Source organism: Molossus molossus, unplaced genomic scaffold (genome assembly GCF_014108415.1).
Source record: "Molossus molossus isolate mMolMol1 unplaced genomic scaffold, mMolMol1.p scaffold_m16_p_18, whole genome shotgun sequence".
NCBI classification, from domain to species: domain Eukaryota; kingdom Metazoa; phylum Chordata; class Mammalia; order Chiroptera; family Molossidae; genus Molossus; species Molossus molossus.
In genome coordinates this window covers 24,813,076-24,839,340 of record NW_023425353.1, presented here as the reverse complement: position 1 = coordinate 24,839,340, position 26,265 = coordinate 24,813,076, and the positions used below count along the sequence as shown (strand labels likewise).

Below are 26,265 nucleotides of genomic sequence, written 5' to 3'. Positions count from 1 at the left end.
AAAGGACAAGAGGGGGAATCTGTGAGCAGGGGGAATCTTGGACACTTAAAAGAGAAGGGATACAAAAGGCTAAAATTTTTAAAACTGTGAATAATATATAAAGTTTTATAACGAAGGCCTACCTTCATTGCCATTTGGCATTTAAATTCTTCAAGAACTGAGATTCTATTTTAGGGATTGGACTTTTCGACAAACTCTGAATTCCTAAAGCTGCTCTTAGCTGAAAAAAAAGTTTGGTACTACTGATTTTGAAGGTCCTCTTTCTAGGCAATGAATATTATAAAAAACAGATGACACTAACTTTCCACATTTTCTACCCCAAATGTCAGAAGGCTTAAGTAACCTGCCCATATAAAGTTTCAGCCCCTTTACTCTACAACAATGAGAAGTACATAGGAAGAGGCCTTCAAGGAAAATCAGTTGGAGAGAACTCCTCTTTATCTCCGTCCATCAGAATAATCATTAATTCTACAGAAGCAAGTAGTGACACCTACTTTATTTCAATCTTCCCCACCCAACAAAACAAATGAAAATGTAATCACTACTTTGCAAAATTCATTCCATTAATTATTTATTCAGAAACTCCCCCTCCCCAATTCTTTCCCTCCCCCTTTTCTCCCCCCCCACCCAGCCAGCTTCTATGGGAGAAAGGGAAAGGTCTAATTTCATTTACAGTGGGGCTAGGCTTGGGTTTAGAAAATACTACATATTTATTATTAGATACCCATAAGAAAGCTGTCTCCACACAAACTGGTAATTCACCTACTACCTAGGAAATAGCACTTACTCTGATCCAGCAGCCATATCTGAGTAGGATGTATCTGGTGTGGTGACTCCCAGAGGGATTGCAATGCTCATGACGTCCAACACAGCAGAAAGTGGAAATCACGGGGTCCAATTAATGGAGATTGGCCACTCTGAGAGTGGGGGTGAGCTGTAGAGCCTCAACCAACATGTTATGGACATGAGGGATCCTGCCATAGAAAAGGAAAATATCTAGTAACCAGGTAGTTCTTTAAGTTTATCCTAAATGCTACTCAATATTTTTCCATTTTCTGAATACGGCTTTTAAAGGGGTGGATATAAAATAAGTACAGCACAGAATCTATACATTGTTCCATGTTTACTATGTACTGCATTCATGAGGTAGAAAAATTTGTTTTCTTTTCATTTCTATATTTTTTCCTTTTCAGATAAGGAGGTAGTAATAGTCTGCCTAGCTCACTAATAAGCACATTTCCCCCATTCAACAACTGCTTGTTAAACAATTTCCAGTACACTAGGACCTAACTAACACTTTAAAGATAGAGGCTGGTTAATAGAAATATCAGTTTAATTTTTTTGGCAATTCACGATCTTCATTTAAACCCTGCCTCCTTCCCACCACAAAAACCTGCAGTTCTTCCAACAGCCAATGTTGGTTCTTTCAAATTAAATATGATAAAAGAGATCAATCTGCTTCTTTCTGAGTGGACAACAGCTATTTTTTATTGCTTTCTTTTGTCACAGAACACTCTTCTCCTTTTTTAAAACCAATTTTATTTTAACTGTAATTTTGCAAGAAGATGCAATTACCTTAACAACTATATTAGTGAGATAATATCCATTGCTAGGTATGAATTAAAACATAAACCACAAAGAATACGGCTTCATGATAAAGGTCAGAAAATTTTGCCCTGGCCGGTTTGGCTCAGCAGTTAGAGCACTGGCCCTCAGGTTCGAATTCTGGTCAAGGCACGTACCTGGGTTGCAGATTTGATCCCTGGCCCGGGTCAGGGTTATGCGGGAGGCAACCAGTTGATACATCTCTCTCTCTTCACTCTGTCTAAAAATCAATGGAAAAATATGAGGATTAACCAAAAAAGATCAGAAAATTTTGTATGGAAAAGCAGTGAGGATACCCTGAGTTGGCGACCTTAATCAGTACAATTTGGGAACAGAGAGACTCACAAATTACTAAAGGGTAAAAATGCAAAAGTAGATTAAGAAATTTGGAGGTATGGTGTAATGGGGGAAAAACGCTTACTTTGTATTATTTTACATTAGTGGTTTTCTATTGTAAAAAAAAAAACCCACAACTAAACATTAAGAGAATGAAATAAGAAACATTTTAGGTGGGAAGAAAGTCAATGTTAAAGATCCAATTGAATAAAGATTTCTGAGAGAGAGAGAGAGAGAAAAAAAAGACCACAGAGCCATGATTGATATACTGATTTATGATAAAATGAGATGGTAGAAGCCAAATGATTATTCATACTAAAAAAAAATTGCATGGCATGAAAACTATATATTTGAAATGGTAGACAATCTGAGATGCTTGAATCTTATTTTGATATCTGAAGCATATTAATGTGGGTAAAAAACCCAATTGTGAACAGTGAATCAAGCCCAGATTTTAAAGAATTCATAAAGATAACATTACTCTTCTATATCACTGTTTTAGAATGCTAGAACAGCTATAAATTGAGCAATCCTTCCTGGCATCCATACTTTGCACGAGCTTGATCTCACCAATGGATCTAGGGCTCTCCCAAGTATGGGTGTGGCAACAGATCTATTCCTACTCAACGACATATTGCTAAGACCTGGGACTTTTAAAATGAAAGGGCAAATCTTCCTACCTACTGCTTCCTCACAGCTCATAAAGTGACTAATAACCTCTGCCTTTGAGCCCATCTTACACATAAATGTTTTCTTTCCCTAACAACAAAACCAAACAGAGATTTAAAGCAATACATCCTTAAAGTCTCTGAAAACTGAAATAAAATCTACAAATGATAGAAAAGAGAACACAGCAAATAAGCCCAAAGGGCATAAAATTAAATACTGGAGATTGTTGGTTCTACTTTCTTTAATTTTAATATCACTGTATATTACACTGAATTACAAAGGGAAGAAAAATAAAAAAGCCCCCAAACTGCTTGGCTTGATAATCAAAATACAGTCTGATAATAATCATACCTTCCCCGACCAATACAGGAATCTGAATCAACTGTTATGTTTTCAGTAAAGAACAACAAAAAAGTGCCCTGTCCAGTTTTGCTCAGTGGTTAGAGCGTTGGCCTGCACACCAAAGGGTTTGATCCCCAGTCTCAGTGGGGGTCATTTGGGAGGCAGCCAATTCATGTGTCTCTCTCACATCAATGTTTCTCCCCTCCACCCCTATCTAAAAATCAATGGAAAAATATCCTCTGGTGAAGATTAACAAAAACAAAAAAGAACAACAAAAAAAATTACTCAGCACCATTAAAAATCCTTTTCACAGACACTATTATATGTCCATTAAAAAACATAGGCTTCTAGATAAAAAAAAACCTTATAAACCTATGCTGATAGTTATTTTTCTGAGAGTAATTTAAAAAAATATATACTAAAAGGAAAAGATAAAAAATTACTTCAGGTATTATCTCCTCGCCGGGCGCGCGCGCCTGTAGTCCCAGCTACTCAGGAGGCTGAGGCTGGAGGATCCCTTGAGCTCAGGAGTTCTGGGCTGCAGTGCGCTATGCCGATCGGGTGTCTGCACTAAGTTCGGCATCAATATGGTGACCTCCCGGGAGTGGGGGACCACCAGGTTGCCTAAGGAGGGGTGAACCGGCCCAGGTCGGAAACGGAGCAGGTCAGGTATTATCTCCTCAATAAATGAATAAGTGATTAATACATTCCTTAATGAAATCCTACCCCAGCTAATTCTGATAGTTGAGAAATAACTAACGTTAAGTAGTTAAGTATGAATTCCTTTTTTTCATGAATTGCTCCATTTTCCTTTTGTCGAGTTTTACATGATTCTTCCACTCTTCTGATGAAAGCAATCATAGGCTAGCTTGGCCATCTTGTTCTAAATAATGCTTTCACAATACTGGGGCTTCTTCTTCTTCTTTTTTTTTTTTAAATATAGCAGGAAGGAGGAGGGGAGCAAGAGAGAGAAACATTGACGTGACAGAGCCACATATATTGGTTGCCTCCCACACAACCCACAATCGAGGTATGTGCCCTTGACCAGGAATAGAACCTGTGACTCTTTGGTCCTTGGACTGACACTAACTGCTGAGCCAAACCAGCCAGGGCTACTGGGGCTTCTTAATTAAAAAAATGGTAACAAAACCAAATTTCTCATATAACCCTTTGGATAATTCCTTTCTTAAATAACACTTTTCAAAATGTAGCTATTAAAATGTTAACTATAAAGAACTTTTAACAGGTCATCTATATGCAATATTTTATTATAATGACACTAGTTTTTATAAGCCAAGACAAAGATTCCTACTGTAATTTACTAAACCCAGTAGTTATTTATCTATTTCATAGTTTGGAGATGTGTCCTTAGAGAGACTGAGAAGAGTTAACATAGTCTCTGAGTGAAACAATTTCAAGGTACTTTTTTACTTGTTAATTTTTCTCTTTCTTCCTACTAGAGTATAATAAACTCTATGAGGATAAGAATTGTTGTGTTCTATTCTTCACCGTAGTTCCCATGCCCAGAACAGTGCCTAGCACATACAGAGTTTCTGAAAAATATTTGTTGAATGAATTTTGATTATTTTATCTCAACATATGATTTTATCAAAATACAAAAATTAAAAGAATTTATTTGGCTCAGTCACCTTTTTATAGACCTCTGAATATGAAGTCCCAAAAAATTATGTCAGTAGCTCTGAAGACCTAGAAAAAGTTGAGACACAAATTAGTATAGAAAGATATAACACTGATGGACTCAGAAAAGAATTCCACAGAAATAATTTTTAATGGCAATTGTATTTGTTTAATCTCTGTATATTATCTTGTTTACCATTCTATGTTCCATCTACTAATATATGTATGTTTTAAATCCTCACCCAAGGATATTTTTATTGATTTTAAAGAGAGAGGAAGGAGGAGAGAGAGGGACAAAGGGGAAGGGGAGAGAGAAACATTGATTGGTTGCCTCTAGTACCCACCCTGACTGGGGATCGAATCTGTAACCAAGGTATGTGCCCTGACCAGGAATCAAACCTGCAACCTTTCTGGTGTATGGCACAATGCTCCAGTACTATATTTTTATCCTTTAACCTTTATATCTTATTTTCCTATAAAGCCAGGTGTAAGTAAAGGGTGGAAAGAGAAATTATTCTTTATTAACTTCAAGTGGTAAATACTTTATTATATTACTGGATATTGCTTCTCTTTCCTTCAAAATTAGAATCCTCTCTCATTTCCCAAGGGATTCTTTTTTTTTTTTTAATTGATTTTTATAGAGAGAGGAAGGGAGAGGGAGAGAGAGATAGAAACATTGATGAGAGATAATATCAATTGGCCACCTCCAACTTGCCCTCCACTGGGGATTTGGCCCATAACCTGGGCATGTGCCCTTACCAGGAATCTAACCAGTGACCTCTTGGTGCCTGGTCAATGCACAACCACTGAGCCACACCGGCCAGGCAAGGGATTCCTTCTTTTTATCTCTCCTAGGAGATGCTTCTCTTCGCCACTGACGCCTTTCCAAATTCAGAGGCTTTTCTTTAATCAAATGGCAAATTTACTCTCCAGTCAGACAAGGACCTACACCATGATACAGTAAGTTCATATTACCCCTTTGCCCCAACCCTACTCCATCCCACTTATATAGTCTCTTGTCCTACTATAGAAAAAGATTGACAAAAGGGAGTCATTTCTATTTGTGGTTAACCCCATAATAGAAACACATGGAAAAATAAAGCCGTAATCAACTTTCTATTCCCCAAAAAGAGAAAAGAAAACAGGTGATGACCTAGGACTTTTTGGGGAAAAGTGAAATTTAACATTAGCCAGAATGAGGTGTTAACCTGAAATGTTAATATATCATATATGTGAATGAGCTATATTTCAGTTACCAAGGAGGAGATATGTATTTTATGTTTTTATGAATTTCCAACTATTTAAAAATCGGAAAATAAACTATTCTTTAGAAACAATTCACAAAGAGCATCTTAGAAACTATAAAAATAAAAGGATGAAGGTAACAGTAAAAGGAACACAAAAAACAAATCAAGACAGCTCAGCCAGTGTGGCTCAGTAGATTTAGTGTTGTCCAAAGGTCTGAGAGGTCCCAGTTCAATTCTTGGTCAGGGCACATGCCCAGGTTTCCGGTTGGATCCCCAGTGGGGGGTGTGCAAAAGGCAGCTGATTGATGTTTCTCTCACATCAATGTTTCTATCTCTTCCTCTCTCTCTCTAAAAAAAAAAAAAAAAATCAATAAAAAACATATTTAAAAAGAAAACAAAAACAAAACCAAGACAGATGTAGACTCCTCTAGAAGCAACAAGAAAGATAAGAAATGAAAGAAAAATAGAAGTAAGTATGTGTGCAGCAGAGGGAAACTGAATGCATCAGAAATTCAACTTAAGGATTTCCAAACAATAATACATCAGAACCCACAAAAACACCAGTTCTCAAATTCAGAAGTAGAACCAGCCTGTCTCCCAGTACAGGGTACTCTTTTAGATGCCACCACTTACCTACACAGGTTCTTGGGAAAAGGCTGTTAAATAGAACATGCCAGAAATAGTTTATAATTACCCCTATCTTTTTAATCGGGTTCAGAAATGGTCAATCGTGTTTGTATTTGTCATTCTGATAGTTTCTTCTCTATATGACTTGCTGAAAGCACAAGACCCGTGTGATCTGTCTGGGCACTGTCAGAAGACAGACAGTGTTTTAAGAATAATTCCAACAGAGATTTCAGAAAAAGAAATTGCATCAGCCAGGTGAGCCGGAAGCAGCTGGGAGACAAGAGTCCAATAAACAGCCAATTCAATGAAAGAAATTCAGAACAAGTCTGCTTCAGTAATCCTGTGAAGAGGACTGGCAGGAAGAGGAGTGCCGCTTCAGAAAGAGAACAGGCCTCATATGCTTCAGACAGTCTTTGTACTGAGGCTGTGGACCTTGGCCATTCTCCCAGAAATGATGCAATCCTGATGAACAAGATCTGCTGCCAGAGAAACAATTGTTAACAGCCTATGCAGATAGCAACTCAGCCAAGGAGCAATCTCTGATCAACTTCGCAAACCAACTGAAAACCAAATCTCTTCCTCAATTTTGATCTGACAAAACATGTAAGTAAATATATATTTAGATACATATGAACAAGCCACTTTCTCAAAATGTACCTTGTCTTTTAATTCCTTTGGTTTAACAACATCTATCATCCATCATTAAATTTTAACTAGAACACAGAGAGCATTTTTTTTTTTCACTCTGAATATAATTCTCCAAGCATAGTAACAACAAAATATTTACATTGAAATTTTACACATATTTTCCTCACTTTCATAAGAAAACATTCTGGGAGGTAATGGCTTCCTTAAATATGAAAATCTAGGGCCCAATTATGAGATTTCAAAGTAAGGACAAAATGCATACTCCCAAAGGTATATTTTATAGACATTTTTGAAATTATGTGAAACTGTTAAAAATGGATGTCAGAAAAAGATAATGTCTTCTTGCTTAGGCTGACATAGATTGAGTAATATTATCACACTGCAATGTCTACTTTTCTCCAGGGCAACAATATTACTTCAGATCTTACAGGAGGGTTAATCACTATTTTTATTCTATTAGCCACAACTTACTATGTTAGAATGTAGCTTTAAAATACCCTCACTTTAAAATCCTCCCTAGATTCCTCATCTGGTTTCTTTTTCAAAGTTTTGGTATCAATCATGGTGTTCATGTGGTATTGTTAGAAAATTATTAGGATTTTTTTTTCCTCACTGAATAAAAGATTGCGTACAACAAACCTCAGTTCTCTAAACTCCAACTAGCCAAACTAACCTAATTTCTTCCCTTAAGCAATAACCCTCAAACTGAGATTCACTAAAAACAAGCATCTAAAATATATCCTGCAACCAATATATCCAGACCAACCTATCTCTATATTTAAACTATTAAATATCAAAAGTAACAGATATACAGAATAACAGATCTATAGAAGCCATAAAAGATCTTTAACTTGGATAAGGAGAAGAAAAAAAAAAACAAATCAGAAAAATTTTCAATAGGGATTAAAATAGTCATTAATTTTAAGATTCCATTTCTGAACCTACTGATTATTCAAAATTTTTATATATGTAAGTTGAATTTATTCTTAAAAACTTCTATACTTGCCCGGCCAGTGTGGCTCAGTGGTTGAGCGTTGACTCCTGTACCAAGAGGTTGCCAGTTCGATTCCTGGTCAGGGCACATGCCCAGGTTGTGGGCCCGATCCCAGTGTGGGACATGCAGGAGGCAGCCAGTCCATGTTCTCTCTCATCGAAGTTTCTATCTCTCTCTCTCCCTTCCTCTCTCTCTAAAAATCAATAAAGGAAAAATATATATTTTTTAAACAGCCTGGCCGGTGTGGCTCAGTGGTTGAGTGCTGACCCATACACCAAGAGGTCGCTGGTTTGGTTCCTGGACAGGGCACATGCCCAGGTTGTGGGCCCAATCCCCAGTGGGAGCATGCGGGAGGCGGCCAGTTGATGTTCTCTCTCATTGAATGTTTCTGTCTCTCTCCCTCTCCCTTGCTCTCTAAAGAAAAAAAGGGGTGGGGGAGGATGTTAGAAGGTTTTGTTTTTAATATGTCTTTACTGGTTTTTCTTTTAAGAGAGAGAGGAAGGGAGAGATAGAAATATCCATGTGAGAAAGAAACATTGGTAAGATGGCTGCCTCCTGCATGCCCCCTCACTGGAGATCGAGCCCAAAACCTGGGCATGTACCCTGACTGGGAATCCAACCAACCAGGACCTCTCAGTCCATGGGACGACACTCAATCCACTGAGCCACACCAGCCAGGCTAGAAGGTTTTTTGGCATGTTATTATCTTCAATTTAATTACAAAAGCACAGAGGAAAAAACGCAATAAATATACAAATGCATTTTATCTACATGACCAACTTGTCTGAGAACTGATGTGACACCTGCATTGTATGCTTATCTTCTATCTCCAACCCAAATTAAAATACTGAGGCAAAACACTGTTGTTGTACTGTAATGTAGCCTTTTTTTTTTTTTTTTATCTTGGTAAAAGAAAAATGTACTATATTAGGGGTTAGGAAATTTGAGTTCTAGCCTATACCTTAATCAGTTTGGTGATTTCAGAAAAATCACTTTTTATAGATGAACCCTAAATCCTCAAAGTAAAATTTTTATTAGGCTTTTCCTGCTTCAAATTTCTATGAATCCAGCACTGGGGCTTATGCAATTCATGCAATGTCTCAAAGTCTCAGTTTTCTTATCTGCATAATAGAAAGAATAATACTTGACTTGCTGACTCAGGTGCGTATGAACTAGTTTTTGCAGCAAATAAGAGTTTAAATGGCTCTCTGGAATCTTTAAATGTATGTGAGGAAAGAGGAGTGCTACCAACAACATGAACGTGGCTAAAAATGATTTTCACTCTTTTTTAATTGTTATGCATTTCAATTTTGCTACAGTAAAAAAAGTGAGAAGACAGTACGTGGGAAACAGAAAAAAAAGTATAGGAGAGATAAATGACAAACATTAGAAGAAATAAATCTGATGAAAAGTTCATATAATTGGGATAGTTAAATTCTAAGCTAGGCTTACAATGTGACGCAAGTTAATGCAGGCAAATGATTTAAGAGAAGTTCAGTGCTAAAGTGAAAAAAGAAAAGAGAAACATTGGGGTAAACAATTATGAGACTAAAGAAATATCATGACTTAGTAATTTAGAGCCAAGATAAGTTTTCCTTTTCTCCCACCTCTTCTGCAACGCTTGTTTATCCCTTGGCCACTTTGCCTAAATTTATACTCCCTCTAGGGACTACTTGGCTTGGTATACAACAAACCAATGACTAATAGGAGGCAATTAAAACCTAGGTTTTTTAAAACAAAAAACAAAAAAACACCCTATTTTATTCTATAATAAGAAATTCTTTCATCATGAAAAATTTCATTAATGGGAATATTATAGAGGCCAAATATACTTACTTAGCTGTACTTGGGGTGGGGGGGAGTAGGATATGAGTACATGTCATATATAATGAAATTAAACACATACTATAATTTTAAATTGTTTTAAAAAGTTGACATTTTAAGTAGAAAAAAATATTTTATGTATAACTCATTTAACAATGATAAATACATATTTATTGCTAAATTAACCAAGGATGCACATCCCATTCTTTTTGTTGTTGTTGTTAATCCTCATCAGAAGATATTTTTCTATTGATTTTTAGATAGAATGGAAGGAAGGGAGGGAGAGAGAGAGAGACAGACATCGATGTAAGAGAGACACATTGATTGGTTGCTTCCCACATGACCCCAACCAGGGCCAGAGATCGAACCTGCAACCCAGGTACGTGCCCTTAACAGAATCGAACCTATGACCCCTTCAGTTCGAGGGCCAATGCTCTAATCACTGAACCAAACCGGCCAGGGTGCTTAGCCTATTCTTAACAAGAATCAATTAGAAAAAGTTTAGGCTTCTAAGTATCAAATAAAGATGACACAAAATTTGATTTACCTCTTTAAAGGGCAATATTCTCAAGACTTTCTGAAGGTTCTGTCCTACTTACTGTGTTTGGAGCCTCAGCACATGCTTTAGAAATATGTATCAGACCAGATAGAAAAAAAACCCTCTTATACATCTATGTTTGTCTCCTCTGTCCAAACCTTTTCATTTTCAAACCCTGAAATGGGAACCAGGTTTACTTATTCCAGACAAAGTAGGTTATGCAGATTTATGAGGCATTAATATCTGTTATACTTTCTGTAGTTTAGGCAAAATTTCTCCAGCTGATTAAAAAAAAATTAGTTTTAGGATTAAAGTCGAATTAATTATTTTATAGATGAAGCAAACTACAAATATATTAATTCTAAGAAGTAATGCACATTGGTGCAGTTCAGGGAAAAAAATCAGAATTTAATGTATAGCTTCTATTTATTAACGTAATTACTACTTACTTTAGAAAGCAACATCTGAATTATAACAAAAAAAGCTTTTAAATTAAGCACCAGTTATTGGTGCTATGTTGCACAAAAAAGTCCAGATTAAAATTCCTGACTCTCTTGGAATTTATATTATCTGGATTTGCCAGTTTTTCTTCATTTATTCAACAAACATGAAGTAACTACTATGTATAAAAGCTATGTTACATGCTATTTCAAGATGTTTCTCTTATCCAAAGAGAGGGGAGGCAATTTGCAAGTTCTTTAGGTTTGCCTATGTGCCAAATATTGCACTTTCACAACTATGGGAGGTGGGTTGGGGGGCTGAAGTATGCCCTTACATTTAATGAGTCATTTTGAAGAGAAAACACCACCCTCCCTCTAAAGAAAGAAAACCCTAAAACAACCCCACCAGTGACACAGAAAAGTCTCTTATGGAAACAGATTCTTTTATAAATCTCTTAAACTATTTAGACAAAACTTACTGACTAGTTTCATGGAAAATTCTATTAAGAATAAAGGACAGCTCTGGCTGGTTTGGCTCAGCAGTTAGAGCGTCGGCCTGCGGTCTGGAGAGACCCAAGTTCGGTTGCCGCTAAGGGTGTGTACCTCGGTTGCAGTTTGTCCCTGGCCCTGGTAGGGTCGTGTGGGTGGCAGCCACTCGATGTGTCCCTTTCACGATGATGTTTCTCTCTCTCCCTCCCTCTCACTCTATCTAAACAAAAAATGGAAAAATGTCTTGGGTGAGGATAAAAAAAAAAAAAGAAGAACAACTGGCAGCAAAAACCTGCAAAACAGAGGAACAGAACCTGACCATATTATGTTCTGTGATTATTTGGCAGAGACCAGGTGGGTAAGAATATAGCAGATATGACATTTAAAGTTTAATAATTCTGATATACACAATAGGACGGTCCTTACCTCTCAATAGCTATATTATTTTTAAAAATGCTTGTAAAAATTATGTAAACATTGTAAAAGCATAAAGTGAAATTCTTACAAGTCCATTTCCCAAAGATATTCCAAAGATAAAAGTAATAACTCCAACTGTTCTGTAATCTGCTTTGTTCATTTAGCAATAAGTTTTAGACATCTTTCTATATGCAAAGGAGATGTACAAATTTACTTCCTCTTAAAGGATTGCACAGTATTCTACCCCATGGATCTATTATAATTTAAATCAGTCTTCTGCAGGTGGATCTTTATTAGATTTTTGCTAATTTCCCCCCAAACACTCAATGCAGCATTGAATGGCATATACATATGCCTTTGTTTATACATGTGCACAAACATTTCCTTAGGACATATTCCTAAAAGTGGAACTGCTAGAATAGCATGAGTATATTTATTAGTAACGCTGGAACCACCTCCCAGAAAGTAAAAACCATTGTACACTCCCACAAACATAGTGGGAAGGTTTAAAACAATTTCAATTTTTCCCTCAAATAGTCTTTTTCTTAGAAGCCTCTACTTTCTAAAAGAAAACCTTAAAATGAGAATTAACTGTAAATGCTCACCAATCCTGTGCTTAGCTTTTAAGACTACTGATAGGATATGCTGTTGTCCTTTAAAATTCTATAGGGTAAATAGGAAATCTCAGTTGCTTTGTCACTAAATTTGGGCTGGGATCTTCAAAATAAAACCTAGATAAAACATTATTTCAGAACCAAAGTATTTTCCTATAGTTGTCCCAAGAGATAACATTTAATTCTTTTAACAGAATGCACTAAGCTCTAAATTTCTTCTTTCAGTAATGAAAAAACAAATTATGTTAGCCATAGGTAATCTAGCTGGCATCTACAGGGTTCTGACTGAAAATGCAAGTACCTAGAAGATCTAAGCTCTTTAGTTTCAAACAGGTTATCAAAACTGTTCTAGCAGTTGTGCCTCAGTAACTGAAAATGATGCCTTCCTTTTTAATTACCCTTAGAAAGAGAAGAAACTTTAAAACTATAAGAGGCTTATCAATACTGATTTACTAAAATGTAGAGCCAAAATGTATCATAGTTACAAATTCACTTGGCATACTCCATTATGACACCAGCCGACCACATGGTCCAAATCTAAAGCCCTGGAGAAATAAGGCAAAAAACCTCTCCTTTTCACTGTGCTGGCACTAGCACTTGACTAAGAGCCTGGATGCAGGGCTATTCTTTCTCCTTTAAAAATCTTTACAGGCTAGTTTATTCATCCATTCACCAATACTACATTCATTATGATTTCAAGGTTGTATTATAGCAATGAACTGGTCTCACTCACTCTGGGCTCTCAACCCTCCAATCTATTCTTCATTCTTCTATGACATTAACTCTTTTGGAACAGAACTTTGATTTTATCATTCCACTACTAGGAATCTACATTGGCTCCCTAATGCCTATTAGTTTAGTTCAAACTCCTTTCCCTGAATAAAATAAGACTTTCCTTGTTAATTAGCTATTAAACTGTTTCTTCATTTGTTCACACTATTTACCCTGTATGATCTACTATTGTTTTGAATCTTTAAAAAACTATTGTGAAAAATTTCAAACAAACACAAAAGCAGAGAAAACCCTATAATTAACTCATGGACCCTATCCAGCTTTAATCAAATATCAACTCATGGCTATTTTATCTGTACCCTCTACTCTTCCACAGGATTATGCTGTTGTAAATTCCAGAAATATTGGTCATACATATCACATCTGCTGAGTGAAGCTGTCCCTTTAATCATAAAAATGGGTGAAAAGGGTCTACTTATGATAGGTGATGATGATAGGGAAAGAAAGGCCATCATTCTTTTGCTAAATTTAAGATGCATAAAGAGCTTAATGCTGAGTAATGTTTACGGTTTACAATTATACACTTATGGCTATTAAAAATGTCAATCATTTTTAAGAAAAAAATCATTGTAAGCAATTACTTTTTAAACATGAGTTTGCTGATAATACAATTTCTTGTGTTCTTGGGAATGCAAATATCTCCTTATATAGCAGAGTTAACAGCAAGTACACCCATGACCCACAGCTGTGACACAACAGTCCTACGTATGCTATATGTCAGTAAATAAAAATAGATAAAAACACTTAACACCCCAAAAGCAGGTAAAATATATTTCATTAAACCTGTGTATTAAAGATAATATCATATTACATCATAGAACCAAAGGCTCATATATGAGGTAGTGACCAGCTGATTTCATTTTTAGTAAGCAATATCTTAGCATACTAGGGGAGTCTTTGAGTGGTAAAGAACAGGGTAAAAAGACTCACCCTACTCAATGGAGAAACATTTTCCAGTTAAGAAATAACTCAGTAACAAAAGTGTCACAGAACAAAAACATTTGAGAAATGTATGGATAATTCCTATTTGTACCACAAAGCACATGTATCTTAAAGTTCAGTTAGTGAAAAAATAGGCACACATCACTGTCCATGCAAATATAAACCACTACAATACTCTATTACCAAACTATTCACAGAAGCTATATTGATAACAATAGAATTAAACTTAGAATAATTTGTAATTTAAAAAGTAATAATGATGAAAGACATCAACTAAAAACAAAACACTGATATACATGGGTGGGCAAAAGTAGGTTTGCAGTTTTAGTATAGAAAAAGACACTCAGGTTATGATTACCACAATAGCTTTATTAACTCAAAAGAATGTTACAATGGCACAGTGCACTTAGGTACAATCTTGGAAGTGCTCAAATTGCTGGCCTTCATTATTTACATATTCTTATAGTCTACTTGCTATACTCAAGCACACTTTGATACAGGGTTGTCATCAATAAACCTACTTTTGCCAACTCCTGTACACTGTTTTGCCTATGCTTAAAACTAGCCTATATTTACTCATATAGGTTACCAAGTAAAATGAACTCTTTGGAATGGTGAGTACATTATTTCCCTAGAGGATGAACATCTATGGTGGTTTGTTATGAGACCCAGGAACTTCAAGAGTTCCCATCATATAAAACATCAAAATACTGTAAAACTTTTCTCAGGAGATCTTAATATAAAAAATGATTTAAAAGTCTTGACACAGATGCTCATCTTTGGTCCAGTTTCAGTAAACATTTCAGCTGTATTTAGGCCAAAATTCTCATTCATTAATTAATACTTACAATAAATTAGCCCCAGGACACTGACAAAATAGTACTTTTTAGTTAATGACTACAACTGGCATAGTAAGCTGCTCCAAATCCTTATGCAAAAAATAATCACAATCATATACCTTGCTAAATTTCCCCAGTTACTCTCCTTTAATCATCTCTGTGGGTTTTCCTGTCATACCAGAGTTTGACCCTAAGTAAATCCCAGAATTCTAGCACTGAATAAAGCAGAGTAAAACACCAATAGCTTAAGATTTACCTGTTATTTCCCTTTTTGTTGAGACATCTTCTATTTACAATCTTTTTTCCTGAGTAAAATATTTCTATATACTGAATCTTATTGTTTTGAACACCGTATCTCCTTTTCAGGTACTTGGTAACCAAGTACTTGGTAAGCAATATAAAAACTAAGACATTAAAAAAAAACCCCACAAAATCCTATACCCCAGATTATGACAAATCTCTTGCAGACCACCACGTAATAACTTTTGAGTAGTGGTTCCTATCTTTTGGTGGGAAAAGGATAGTTTGTTTGTTTGTTTGTTTGTTTGTTTGTTTTTTTAATCCTCACCCGAGGACATTTTTCCATTTTTTGTTCAGATAGAGTGGGGGGGGGGGGAGAGAAACATCAATGTGAAGGGACACATCGAGTGGCTGCCACCCGCACGACCAACCAGGGCCGGGGACAAACTGCAACCGAGGTATGTGCCCTTAGCGGGAACCGAACCCGGGTCTCTCTGGACCGCAGGCCGACGCTCCAACCGCTGAGCCAAACCAGCCAGGGCAAGGATAGTTTTTAAAAGTGCAAAAATTTTGGGGGGGGTGTAGAGTAGAAGAAATTAGTGATAGAGATCAAAAGGTAGAAACTTCCAGTTATAAAGTACATAAGTCATGGGGATACAACATATAGTATGGTGACTGTCGTTAGTAATACTATACTGCATATTTGAAAGTTGCTGAGAGAGCTTAAGTTTTCATCACAAGAAAAAAAATTTTTTGGTAACCATGTAAAGTGAAGGATGTTAACTAAACTATTGTGATAATTTCACAATGTATACATACTGAATCATTACGCTGTACACCTGAAACCAGCACGTCAATTACATCTACCACGATTTAAAAACTTTTTTTAAATGAGGTCACTGAGTGGGCCCTAATCTAGTATGATTAGTGTCCTTATATGAAAAGAAAATTTGGACACACAAAGAGACATTAAGGATGTGTGCACACAGAGAAAAGATAATGTGAAGAGGCAGCAAGAGGGCAGTCACCTGCAAGTCAAGGAGAGAGGCCTCAGGAGAAACCAATCCTGCTGACATCTTGATCTCAGACTTCCAAAAGTGCAACAATTTTTATTTGTTGATTAGAAAAATATAGTTAAAAAAAGATAGACAGACAGACACACAGACACACACAATTAGATCCTTTGCAACTGGGTCTCCTGGCTCACAAAGTACCAGTGTCCCAGAGTAATAATTAGACAACTAACAATACTACTGTACAAGTTCCTTTCATCTTATATCCTTAAGAACCATTATTTATTTAGCCATTACAGGACTGCACAATTTATACCTTGGTAAATATATCAGATTCTTGAACGACAAAAAGGGAAACAAAGAAGATTTCTGCCTAAGAAGGTGGCCCCTTTGAACTATTGGGCCAAACCACCAGAAAACTCCTGTTAAAGCAATGATGTCTTCATGCTCATCTCTGAAATCTAGAAAAAAATTACATGACTCATGACTCTTCAATAAATTTAGGATTTCTTAAAAATCCACTAATATTCAATATTGTTTTACGTTTATACTTCTAACTCTTCCCCCATCTGTATATTAAAGCAAGAAGTAAACCCACAAGGCTTCCATTTGCTCTAGTATCAATATTCAAAAGTTGATTCTTGGTGTAACTAGCTCGTTACTATTTTTTTCTAGCAGATTTCAAACTTTGAACACATGTGCTTATATGAATTCCTACCAATGCTTCCTCGATGAACTGTTCAAAGGAGACATTATTTGTCTTATCTCTTCTTCAAGGAAATCTATAACAAAGTTATTTGGCTATCAGCGTGTACAATACAAAAACACTATGCCCGATAGCTGCTTGTTACCATTCCTTATTCTATCAAAACACAAGTTCCTTTAGGAAGTCTTATCTGACTTCTAGACCTGTTATTAATTAATGCCTTCCTTTTAAAAAGTATTTTCTTTTGAAAAAAATTGAGTTTACCAAGCACAGCTGAGAATGCATCTAAGTCAAATTAAACAAAACTAAGTAGGCTTCAATCTTCAGTAGCAAAATTGAGTTTTCAAAAATAAAAACTAAAATCATAGATCATTTCTTTTGTGTGTGTGTGTGTGAATCCTCACCTGAGGATCCTTTTCCACTGATTTTTAGAGAGAGTAAGAGGGAGGGAGGGAGAGACACATCAGTGTGAGAGAGACACATTGACTGGTTGCCTCCCACATGACTCCAACCTGGGCTGGGGATGGAACCTGCAACCCAGGTACATGTCCTTGACTGGAACTGAAACCACGACCCTTTGGTCCATAGGCTAATGCTCTAACCGCTGAGCAAAACTGGCCAGGGCACAGATCATTTCACTTTTTAAAAAATTTTTTCTTTATTGATTTTTAGAGAGGAAGAGAGAGGGAGAGATAGAAACATCGATTGGCTGCCGCCTGCATGACCCCCACTGGGGATTTGGCTCACAACCTGGGCATGTGCCCTGAATGAGAATCGAACTGGTGACCTCTTGGTGCATGGGCTGATGCTCAACCACTGAGCCACACCACCTGGGCCAGATCATTTCTTTATAAGAAAACAAGTATGTTCACAGTGGGTTTTGTGGTGGTATGTAACTTGGCCCAATAGGTCTGAAAGGCACCTTTTAGGCCTAAGAAGAATCAACTGAGTCTAGTACGTTCTTTCTCTTTTAGCAACCAAATCCTAGGGTACCTGTATTTCTTAACCTGTTTGAAAAGGGGTCACAGATTTCTGTTATACTCTGATAAGGACCATGAATATTTATCTCAGAAAAATGACAAAAAAACTTGTAAAACTTCTAGGAATTCATAGGCCTTTCCTCCATACCCTTCCTGAACTGCAGCCAGACTTAGGAAGCCCATAACTGACTGACTTATAAGGAAGTTAATGGTGATTGAAAGAGGCCCATTAACTTTTTTTTAATATCAAGAAAGTCAGAATTTATAATCACTCTATTAGGGTATAATGCCCAATAAAAACCCATCTATTTTTCCTTTATCCAGATTCAGGAGTCCTATCCAATTTCAGGCAAAGAATCCTAAAGAAAAAAAAAAAAAAAACCGTCAAAACAGATGGGTGGCAGTTCCCAAAGTCAGGAGGAGAGAAAAGGGCACAATTATATTGGTAAAGGTGGAAGGCTTTTTACATTAAATAGAAAATATGGTATAATGAAAAGATTCTGGAATCATAAGAAGCTGATTTACCCTATTATTTGCTATGTGATTACTCTGGTTCATTTATTCACTTGTAAACCATCCCACAGCACTATTTTGAGAATTAAGTGACATATTCATAAAAGAACCTAGCAAGATATTTGACACATTGTAAGCACCCAATTTTTTGGTATGTAGGGTTACAATATTAAAGAATTCAATAGAGGAAATAAGAAATGCAAATAGAAACCACTTTATAGCTTCAGAGCCAACATTATGAAGTGGAGGAGAGGAATTTACAGTTTGAGTCCTGTTAGTAACTTGCCAAATCCACTAATATTAAGATTTGCTAATAGTTACAGAATAACCTTCACCTTTAGTCAAATATCCTATTAATTTTAGAGAAATCTTGACCGGCAATAATCTAGTATTTATAAGATACCCTTTCAGCTATTCAACCATCTCATCAAATGAAATCTATTATATACTAAATATACTTTTAATTTACCCATCTGCTTCTTCAATCTTCCTGTTAGGAATACTTTCCAGAATCTTTATAGACCTCTTTAAAATATTAACATTTCCACCTGGCTGGTGTGGCTCAGTGGATTGAGCCTAGTTCCATGGACTGAGAGGTCCCAGTTGAATTCCCTTGTCAGGGCACATGCCGGGGTTATGGGCTCAATCCCCAGTAGGAGGCATGCTGGAGGCAGATGATTGATACTTTTCTCTCACCTGGGTGTTTCTCTCTCTCTTTCTAAAAAAAAAAAAAAAATCAATAAAAAACATATTTTAAAAAATATTAACTTTTCCTTTTAGTATAAAATCATTATATACCTACATAGCCACTCTATTTTCCCACTGATCAGAAATATGTGATAGTCACAAGAGAAATTGGGTTCAGAGGGCAAACAGCACTAATGGGAAGAGACTGAAAAATCTGAGTATGTTTATTAGTCTGCTGTAACAAGATCCACAGTCAAGTCTACAGATACTTTTATTTTAAACTTTAAAACTTTAAAACTTTTTATTGTGAAAAATTTCAAACAAGTATACAATTTTATAAAGAACTTCATTTACTTATCATTATTTCAACAATTATCAGCTCAAATTCAACCTTATCTATTATCTCTCCTCCATTCTAAAGCAAACACCAAACAACATATTTCATCCATAAATATGTTAGCATATCTCTCTAAAAAAGTATACATTTTAGTTCTTGTTTTGTTTTCTGGGGAAGGGAAAAGATAACTTTAGCCCATCATTCTGTTCTTTTCTAGAACTCCCAGTATCTAAAATAAGATAGGGCCCTGATGGGATAGTTCAGTTGGTTAGAGTATTACCCAAATATGCCAAGGTTGTGGGTTTGATCCCCGTCAGGTCACATACAAGAAGCAACCAACGAATGCATAAATAAGTGGAACAACAAATCGATGTCTCTTTCTCTCCCTAAAATAAATAAATTAAAAAATAAATTAAGCCCTAGCCGGTTTGGCTCAGTGGTTAGAGCATCGGCCTGTGGTCCTGAGAGACCCGGGTTCGGTTCCCGCTAAGGGCACGTACCTCGGTTGCAGTTTGTCCCCGGCCCTGGTCGGTAGTGCGGGTGGCAGCCACTCGATGTGTCCCTTTCACATCGATGTTTCTCTTTCTCTCTCTCTGTTCCTCTCTCTCCCTCCCACTCTACCTGAACAAAAAAATGGAAAAATGTCCTCGGTTGAGGATAAAAAATAAATAAATAAATAAATAAATAAATAAATAAAATAAAATAGGATAGGTAATATGGTATAATGAAAAGATTCTGGCTGGAATCCTAAGGACTTGCCATCCAATCTGAATTCATTTTAGCATTCCTCAATCTCATTCTAATCCTATCGTATTAAAAACAAACAAAACTGGCCTGGCCAGTGTGGCTCAATTGGCTGGAGCTTCATCCAGTGAACTTAAGGGTTGCATGTTCGATTCTCTGTTGGGGCTCGTCGGCCAGTCAGTGTTTCTCTCTCACATCAACCCCCCCCCCCCAAATCAATGAATACATCTTTGGGTGAGGATTCAATCAATCAAACAAACCTTCCAAAACACTTCCAAACTCATTTTACAAGACTAGCATTACCCCGACACGAAAGCCCGATAAAAATACTACATAAAAGGAAAACTACAGGCCAATATCCCTGACGAACATACACACAAAAGTCCTCAACAAAATATTAGCAAAGTGTATTCAATAGTATATTAAAAGGATCATACAACACGATCAGGTAAGATTTATTCTTGGGATGCAAAAATGGTTCAACTACCCAAATCAATAAATGTGATGTACCACATTAACAAAATGAATAAAAACCATAGGATCATCTAAACAGATGCATTTTTTCATGATAAAAGCTCTTGACAAATTAGGTATAGAGAGAATGTCCCTCAACATAATAAAGGCCATATATGACAAACCCACAGCTAACATACTCAATGGTGAATAGCTGAAAGCTTTTGTTTTTGAAGATCAGGAACAAGACTAAGATGCCCACTCTTGCCACCTTTATTCAAAATAGTACTGAAAGTCCTCACCAGAGGCAATTAGCAAGAAGAACAAAAGACCTCCAAATCAGAAAGAATAAAACTCTGTTTGCAGATGACATGGTACTACATTTAGAAAGCTATAAAGATTCCACCCAAAACCCGTTAGAGACTTAAAACAAATTCAGTCAAGTTGCAGGATAGAAAATCAATATACAAAAAATCAGATGCATTTTATACACTAAAAGCAAATGACAGGAAAGAGAAATTAAGAAAACAATCCCAGAGGTAAATTGTGGCTCAGTGGATTAAGCATTATCCCATGCACCAAGAGGTCACCAGTTGGGATTCCCAGTCAGGGCACATGTCCCAGCACAATCCCCAGTAGGCAGCTGATTAATGTTTCTCTCTCTCCTCTCTTCCTGTCTCTCTAAAATCAATAAAAAATTAGAGGAAAAAAAGAAAGAAAACAATCTCATTTATAATAGCATCAAAAAGAATAAAATACTTAGGAATATATTTAACCAAGGAAGTGAAAGATCTGTATGTTGAAAACAATAAAAACACTGATGAGAAATTGAAGACAGAAATAAATGGAACGATATTCTGTGCTCATGGATTGAAAGAATTAATAGTTTTTCTTTTTAATTTTTTCCTTTATTTTTAGGAGAGATAGAAACATCAATGAGAGAGAACACTGATTGCATGGCCCACAACCTCGGCATGTGCCCTAACCGGGAATCGAACTGGTGACCTCTTGGTGCATGGGTCGATGCTCAACCACTGAGCCACACCAGCTGGGCCGAAAGAATTAATATTATTACAATGTCCATATCACCAAAGTGATCTAAAGATTCAATGCAATGCCTATATGGCATTTTTCACAGAAATATAAAAATCCTAAAATTCCTTTTATGGAACCACAAAAGACTCTAAATAGCCAAAGCAATGTTGAAAAAGAACAATGCTGGAACATCACACTTTCTGATTTCAATCTGTATCACAAAAGCTATAGTAATCAAAACAGTATGGTGCTAAGCGTTAACAACAGACACCAATAGAACAGACTAGAGAGCCCAGAAATAAACCCATACACCATATAGTCAGTTAACTTTCGACAAAGGTGCCAAGAATATACAAATGGGGAAATGATAAGTCACTTCAATAAATGGTGCCGGGAAAACTGAATATCCACATGCAAAAGAATGAAACCAGACCACTACTTATACCACATAAAAAATCAAGTCAAAATGCCCTGGCCGGTTTGGCTCAGCGGTTAGAGCGTCCGCCTGTGGTCCAGAGAGACCCAGGTTCGGTTCCCGCTAAGGGCACGTACCTCGGTTGCAGTTTGTCCCCGGCCCTGGTTGGTCGTGCAGGTGGCAGCCGCTCGATGTGTCCCTTTCACATCGATGTTTCCCCCCCCCTCTCTCTCTCCCTCCCACTCTATCTGTACAAAAAATGGAAAAGTGTCCTCGGGTGAGGATAAAAAAAAAAAAAAAAAAATCAAGTCAAAATGAATTAAAGATTTGAATGTTAAGACCTGAAACCTACAACTACTCTTAGAAGAAAATAATAGGGGATAAGGTCCTTGACACGGATCTTAATTATATTTTGGATTTTTAAGTGGGGCTACATCAAATTAAAGCTTTTGCACAGCAAAGAAAACCATCAACAAAATAAGAAGGCCACCTATAAAATGGGAGAAAATATTTGCAAACTACATATCTGATAAGGGGTTAATATCAAAAAGTATATAAAAACTCATACAACTCAATAGCAAAAAAACACAAAAATTTAATGGGCAAAGGATTCAAATAAACATTTTCCCAAACAAGAAACACAAAAAACCAACAGGTCCTTGAAAAGGTGCTCAACATCACTAATCATCAGAGAATGCAAGTCAAAACCATAATGAGCCCTGCCTAGGTATCTCAGTTGGTTAAAGCATCAACCTGATATGCCAAGGCTGCGGGTTTAATTGTCACGGCACATACGAGAATCAACTAATGAATAACATAAATAAATGGAACAACAGCCCTGGCCAGTTTGGCTCAGTAGTTAAGAGCGTTGACCTGTGGTCCAGAGAGACTCAGGTTCAGTTCCCGCTAAGGGCAAGTACTTCGGTTGCAGTTTGTCCCCGGTCCTGGTTGGGTCATGCGGGTGGCAGCCGCTCGATGTGTCCCTTTCACGTCGATGTTTCTCTCTTTCTCTCTCTCCCTCCCACTCTATCTGAACAAAAAATGGAAAAATGTCCTCAGGAGAGGATAAAAAATAAATAAATAAATAAATGGAACTACAAATCGATGTTTCTCTCTCTCTAAAAACATTAAAACAAACAAGTAAAGGCGTTATCACCTCACACCTGGTAGGATGGCTATTACTAAAATTACAAGAGATAACAAATGCTAATAAGGATGTGGATAAAAGGGAACCCTTGTACACTGTTTGTTGGTGGGAATGTAAACTGGTACAGTCACTATGAAAAATAGTATGGAGGTTCCTCAAGAAATTAAAAATAGAACTACTATATGATCCAGCAGTTCCACTTTGGGGGGAAAATCAGCATCTTGAAGAAAACCTGTAACTCACATATTCACTGCAGCACTATTCACAATAGCTGGAGTATTAAAACAACTAAAGTGTCTGTCAAAGGATGAATGGATTAATATGATATCTAGCTATTTACCTACAACGAAATATTATTCAGCCATAAAAAGGAAATCCTGTCATGTGTGCCAACGTGGGTGAACCCGGAGGCATTATGCCAAGTAAAACAAGCCAGACAGAGAAAGACAAATACTGCATGGTATCCTTTATATATGGAATTGTTAAAAAACAAATTTAAAAAAATCAAATTTATAGAAACAGGGGTTGGGGTGAAGGAGAAGTGAAGAAAGGTTAGTAACAAGGGACAAACTTTCAGGTGACTCTAGTTGATAATACTGTATGCATTGTATAACTGAAATTTGCCAAGAGATTAGAATTGAAGGATTCTTTACCCTCCACCCAATAGAGCAGCGGTTCTCAACCTGTGGGTTGCAACCCCTTTGGGGGTCAAACGACTCTTTCACAGGGGTCACCGAAAACCATCGGAAAACACATATTTCCAGTCGTCTTAGAAACCGAGACACTGCTCCTCTATCCCTATCCAGGCGGGTCCACCCACATGCACATACGTCCACATACAACATGAGAAACTGTATTAAAGGATCGTGGCATTAGGAAGGTTGAGAACCACTGCAATACAGGGTAAATATGTAAGGGATTTATGTATTAATTAACGCAATTGTTGGAATCCTTTCACAATGTATATGTATGTCAAATCACCCCAACGTACACTTTAAATATCTTACAATTTTATTTTTCAATTATACCTCAATAAAGCTTAAACAAACAAACAAACAAACCAACCAGAACACCTGAACTAATAAGCAATCTGGTGTTAAAAAAGAGAATGTTTCCTTAAAGCACCCCTTATATATTAAGTTTTAAAATATGATTGTATTTATAAAGTATGCACTGGCACATTATAAAGCCAGAAGCCCCAAACAAATTTTAGTTAGACCCTGATTATTCCTTTGTTGACAGTTGGTTATTTTCATATAACTAAAGAAGTCATGAAAATCAGGTGCATGCTCCGGACCGAAGGCCGACGCTCTAACCGCTGAGCCAAACCGGCCAGGGCAGGTGCATGCTTATTACAGCATGTAATAAGCATTACTTATCCTAAGTAAGGTGCACAGAGAGTGTAAAGAATTGATCAAACATTCATAACAATAACTTTCAAATAAAAGCTAACATTTACTAATGCTTATTTTGTACCAACCACAGTGTTGTCAATCACTTTACATGCATTAGCTCATGTAATGCCCACATCATCTTTATGAGGAAGGTTATTTCTATTTAGTCAAAAGATTAAATGCACCAAGAAACTTGTCCAAGGCCAGAGTAAGAAAACCACAAACTAAAATCTGAAATAAGGTCTATCCCATTTCAGAACCCTTCCACTTTCAGTCACTACTGCTTCACCATTTGAGTAGTGATATATATTGCTGAACTATGATACTGCAACTACTTTAGTAGAATAAAAGATTTAATATTTAACAGGTTTAAGATTTTATTTAAAACGTATAAAATCAAGCATTCTGAATTTTAAATGACTAAGTTAAAAAGTAGATGACATCCTTTCTAATACAACATCTATATTTCAGATCTAAGAATGAACCACTCATGTTAACTGATGAGCTTTCTATTACAAGTAGAACCAGTGTCCCAAGCAAGTGTTAGTCGTATTTAAGTATCTGAAATCATTAGGGACAAATGGAAAGTAATCTATCATTTCAAGAGAGGTAATTTTTATTTGAGAAAGGAAGTTTCTTTTCTTAACTGTTTATACTAAGGCAAGGAATTGTGGTCACCAAAAAAACAGAAAAGTCCATGTTCCTCTTCCATGGCCTAAACATACTTATTAGTTATTGAAAAATCTAGAAACAGATAGTTTTAGTAAATAAACTAACTTAAATGGTTCTTCTGTTACAATAAAAGTACCATGATAAAAAAAAATAAAAAACCACACACTTTAAATAATAATGAATAATTTGTCAAGTCAGGTATACATAGGGACATAAAGAGAACAGGATAGAAAAGACTGGAAGCCAGATTTCTCTGACTATCTACAGATGTAAATTTCACTTAGTAACCATATTTTATGTAATTTAAAACAAACAAAAAAAGCAGTCTGTGAAAAATCTGAAAGTGAAATGAAAAAAATTAACCTCACTGTGTATCAACTTGGTGGAAAAACCATATAGAGAACTATTCTAAGCGATTTAAAACATTGTAATTTGACCATATTATTTTTAGAGGTACATATCCTAAGGGCAAAAACAAACAACTCCACTTTCTAGTAATCATATTGTTCTGAGATTCTAAAACTGTTGTGTATGTATTGTGGGACAAATCAGAGTAATTACATTGGTGTTAGTGAAAATTGGAATTTTGGGTGTGAGGAAAGATAGGTTTACTTAAATATCATGTAGTAACTGAATTCAAAATAAGTTATCAAATACCAATAACTGATATTTAAAAAAAAGAAAAAGAGCACAGAAAATAAACCACTTTTATGCTGTCCACTGTAAAGGTTTAGAAACAAGGACCCAACCAAGTCATTGGCCTGTGGTCTCTAAGTATCATTTCCCACTAAAAGAAACCAGAGTTTTGTAAATATAAATAATTCTACGTTTGGGTCAGGGAATGTAAAAAAATAATTCCACATCTTGTCTTAATGGAAAGCAAACAACAACAACAACAACAACAACAACAACAACAACAAAAAGCCAG

The 26,265-nt window shown here is 36.3% G+C and overlaps 1 protein-coding gene across 28 annotated transcripts in view; it reads right to left on the bottom strand.

The window, feature by feature from the left end:
* The window catches only part of SETD5 (SET domain containing 5), an 83,437-nt gene that overhangs the window by 44,446 nt on the left and 12,726 nt on the right, over positions 1 to 26,265 (bottom strand). For 18 of the 28 annotated variants that reach the window (XM_036267396.1, XM_036267390.1, XM_036267386.1 and 15 more), the window contains exons 2-3: positions 4,602 to 4,659; positions 788 to 974 (exon numbers count right to left, since the gene is read on the bottom strand). Coding sequence is in view for 5 of the 28 variants with exons in the window: in XM_036267390.1 (XP_036123283.1) it covers positions 788 to 858 (71 nt within the window). In the remaining 23 variants the exon portion in view is untranslated. Of the gene's footprint in view, positions 1 to 122; positions 225 to 787; positions 975 to 1,742; positions 1,790 to 3,678; positions 3,878 to 4,601; positions 4,660 to 5,349; positions 5,600 to 26,265 lie in introns of those variants that run through there. The other 10 variants (XM_036267391.1, XM_036267393.1, XM_036267373.1 and 7 more) reach the window with 9 other exon arrangements.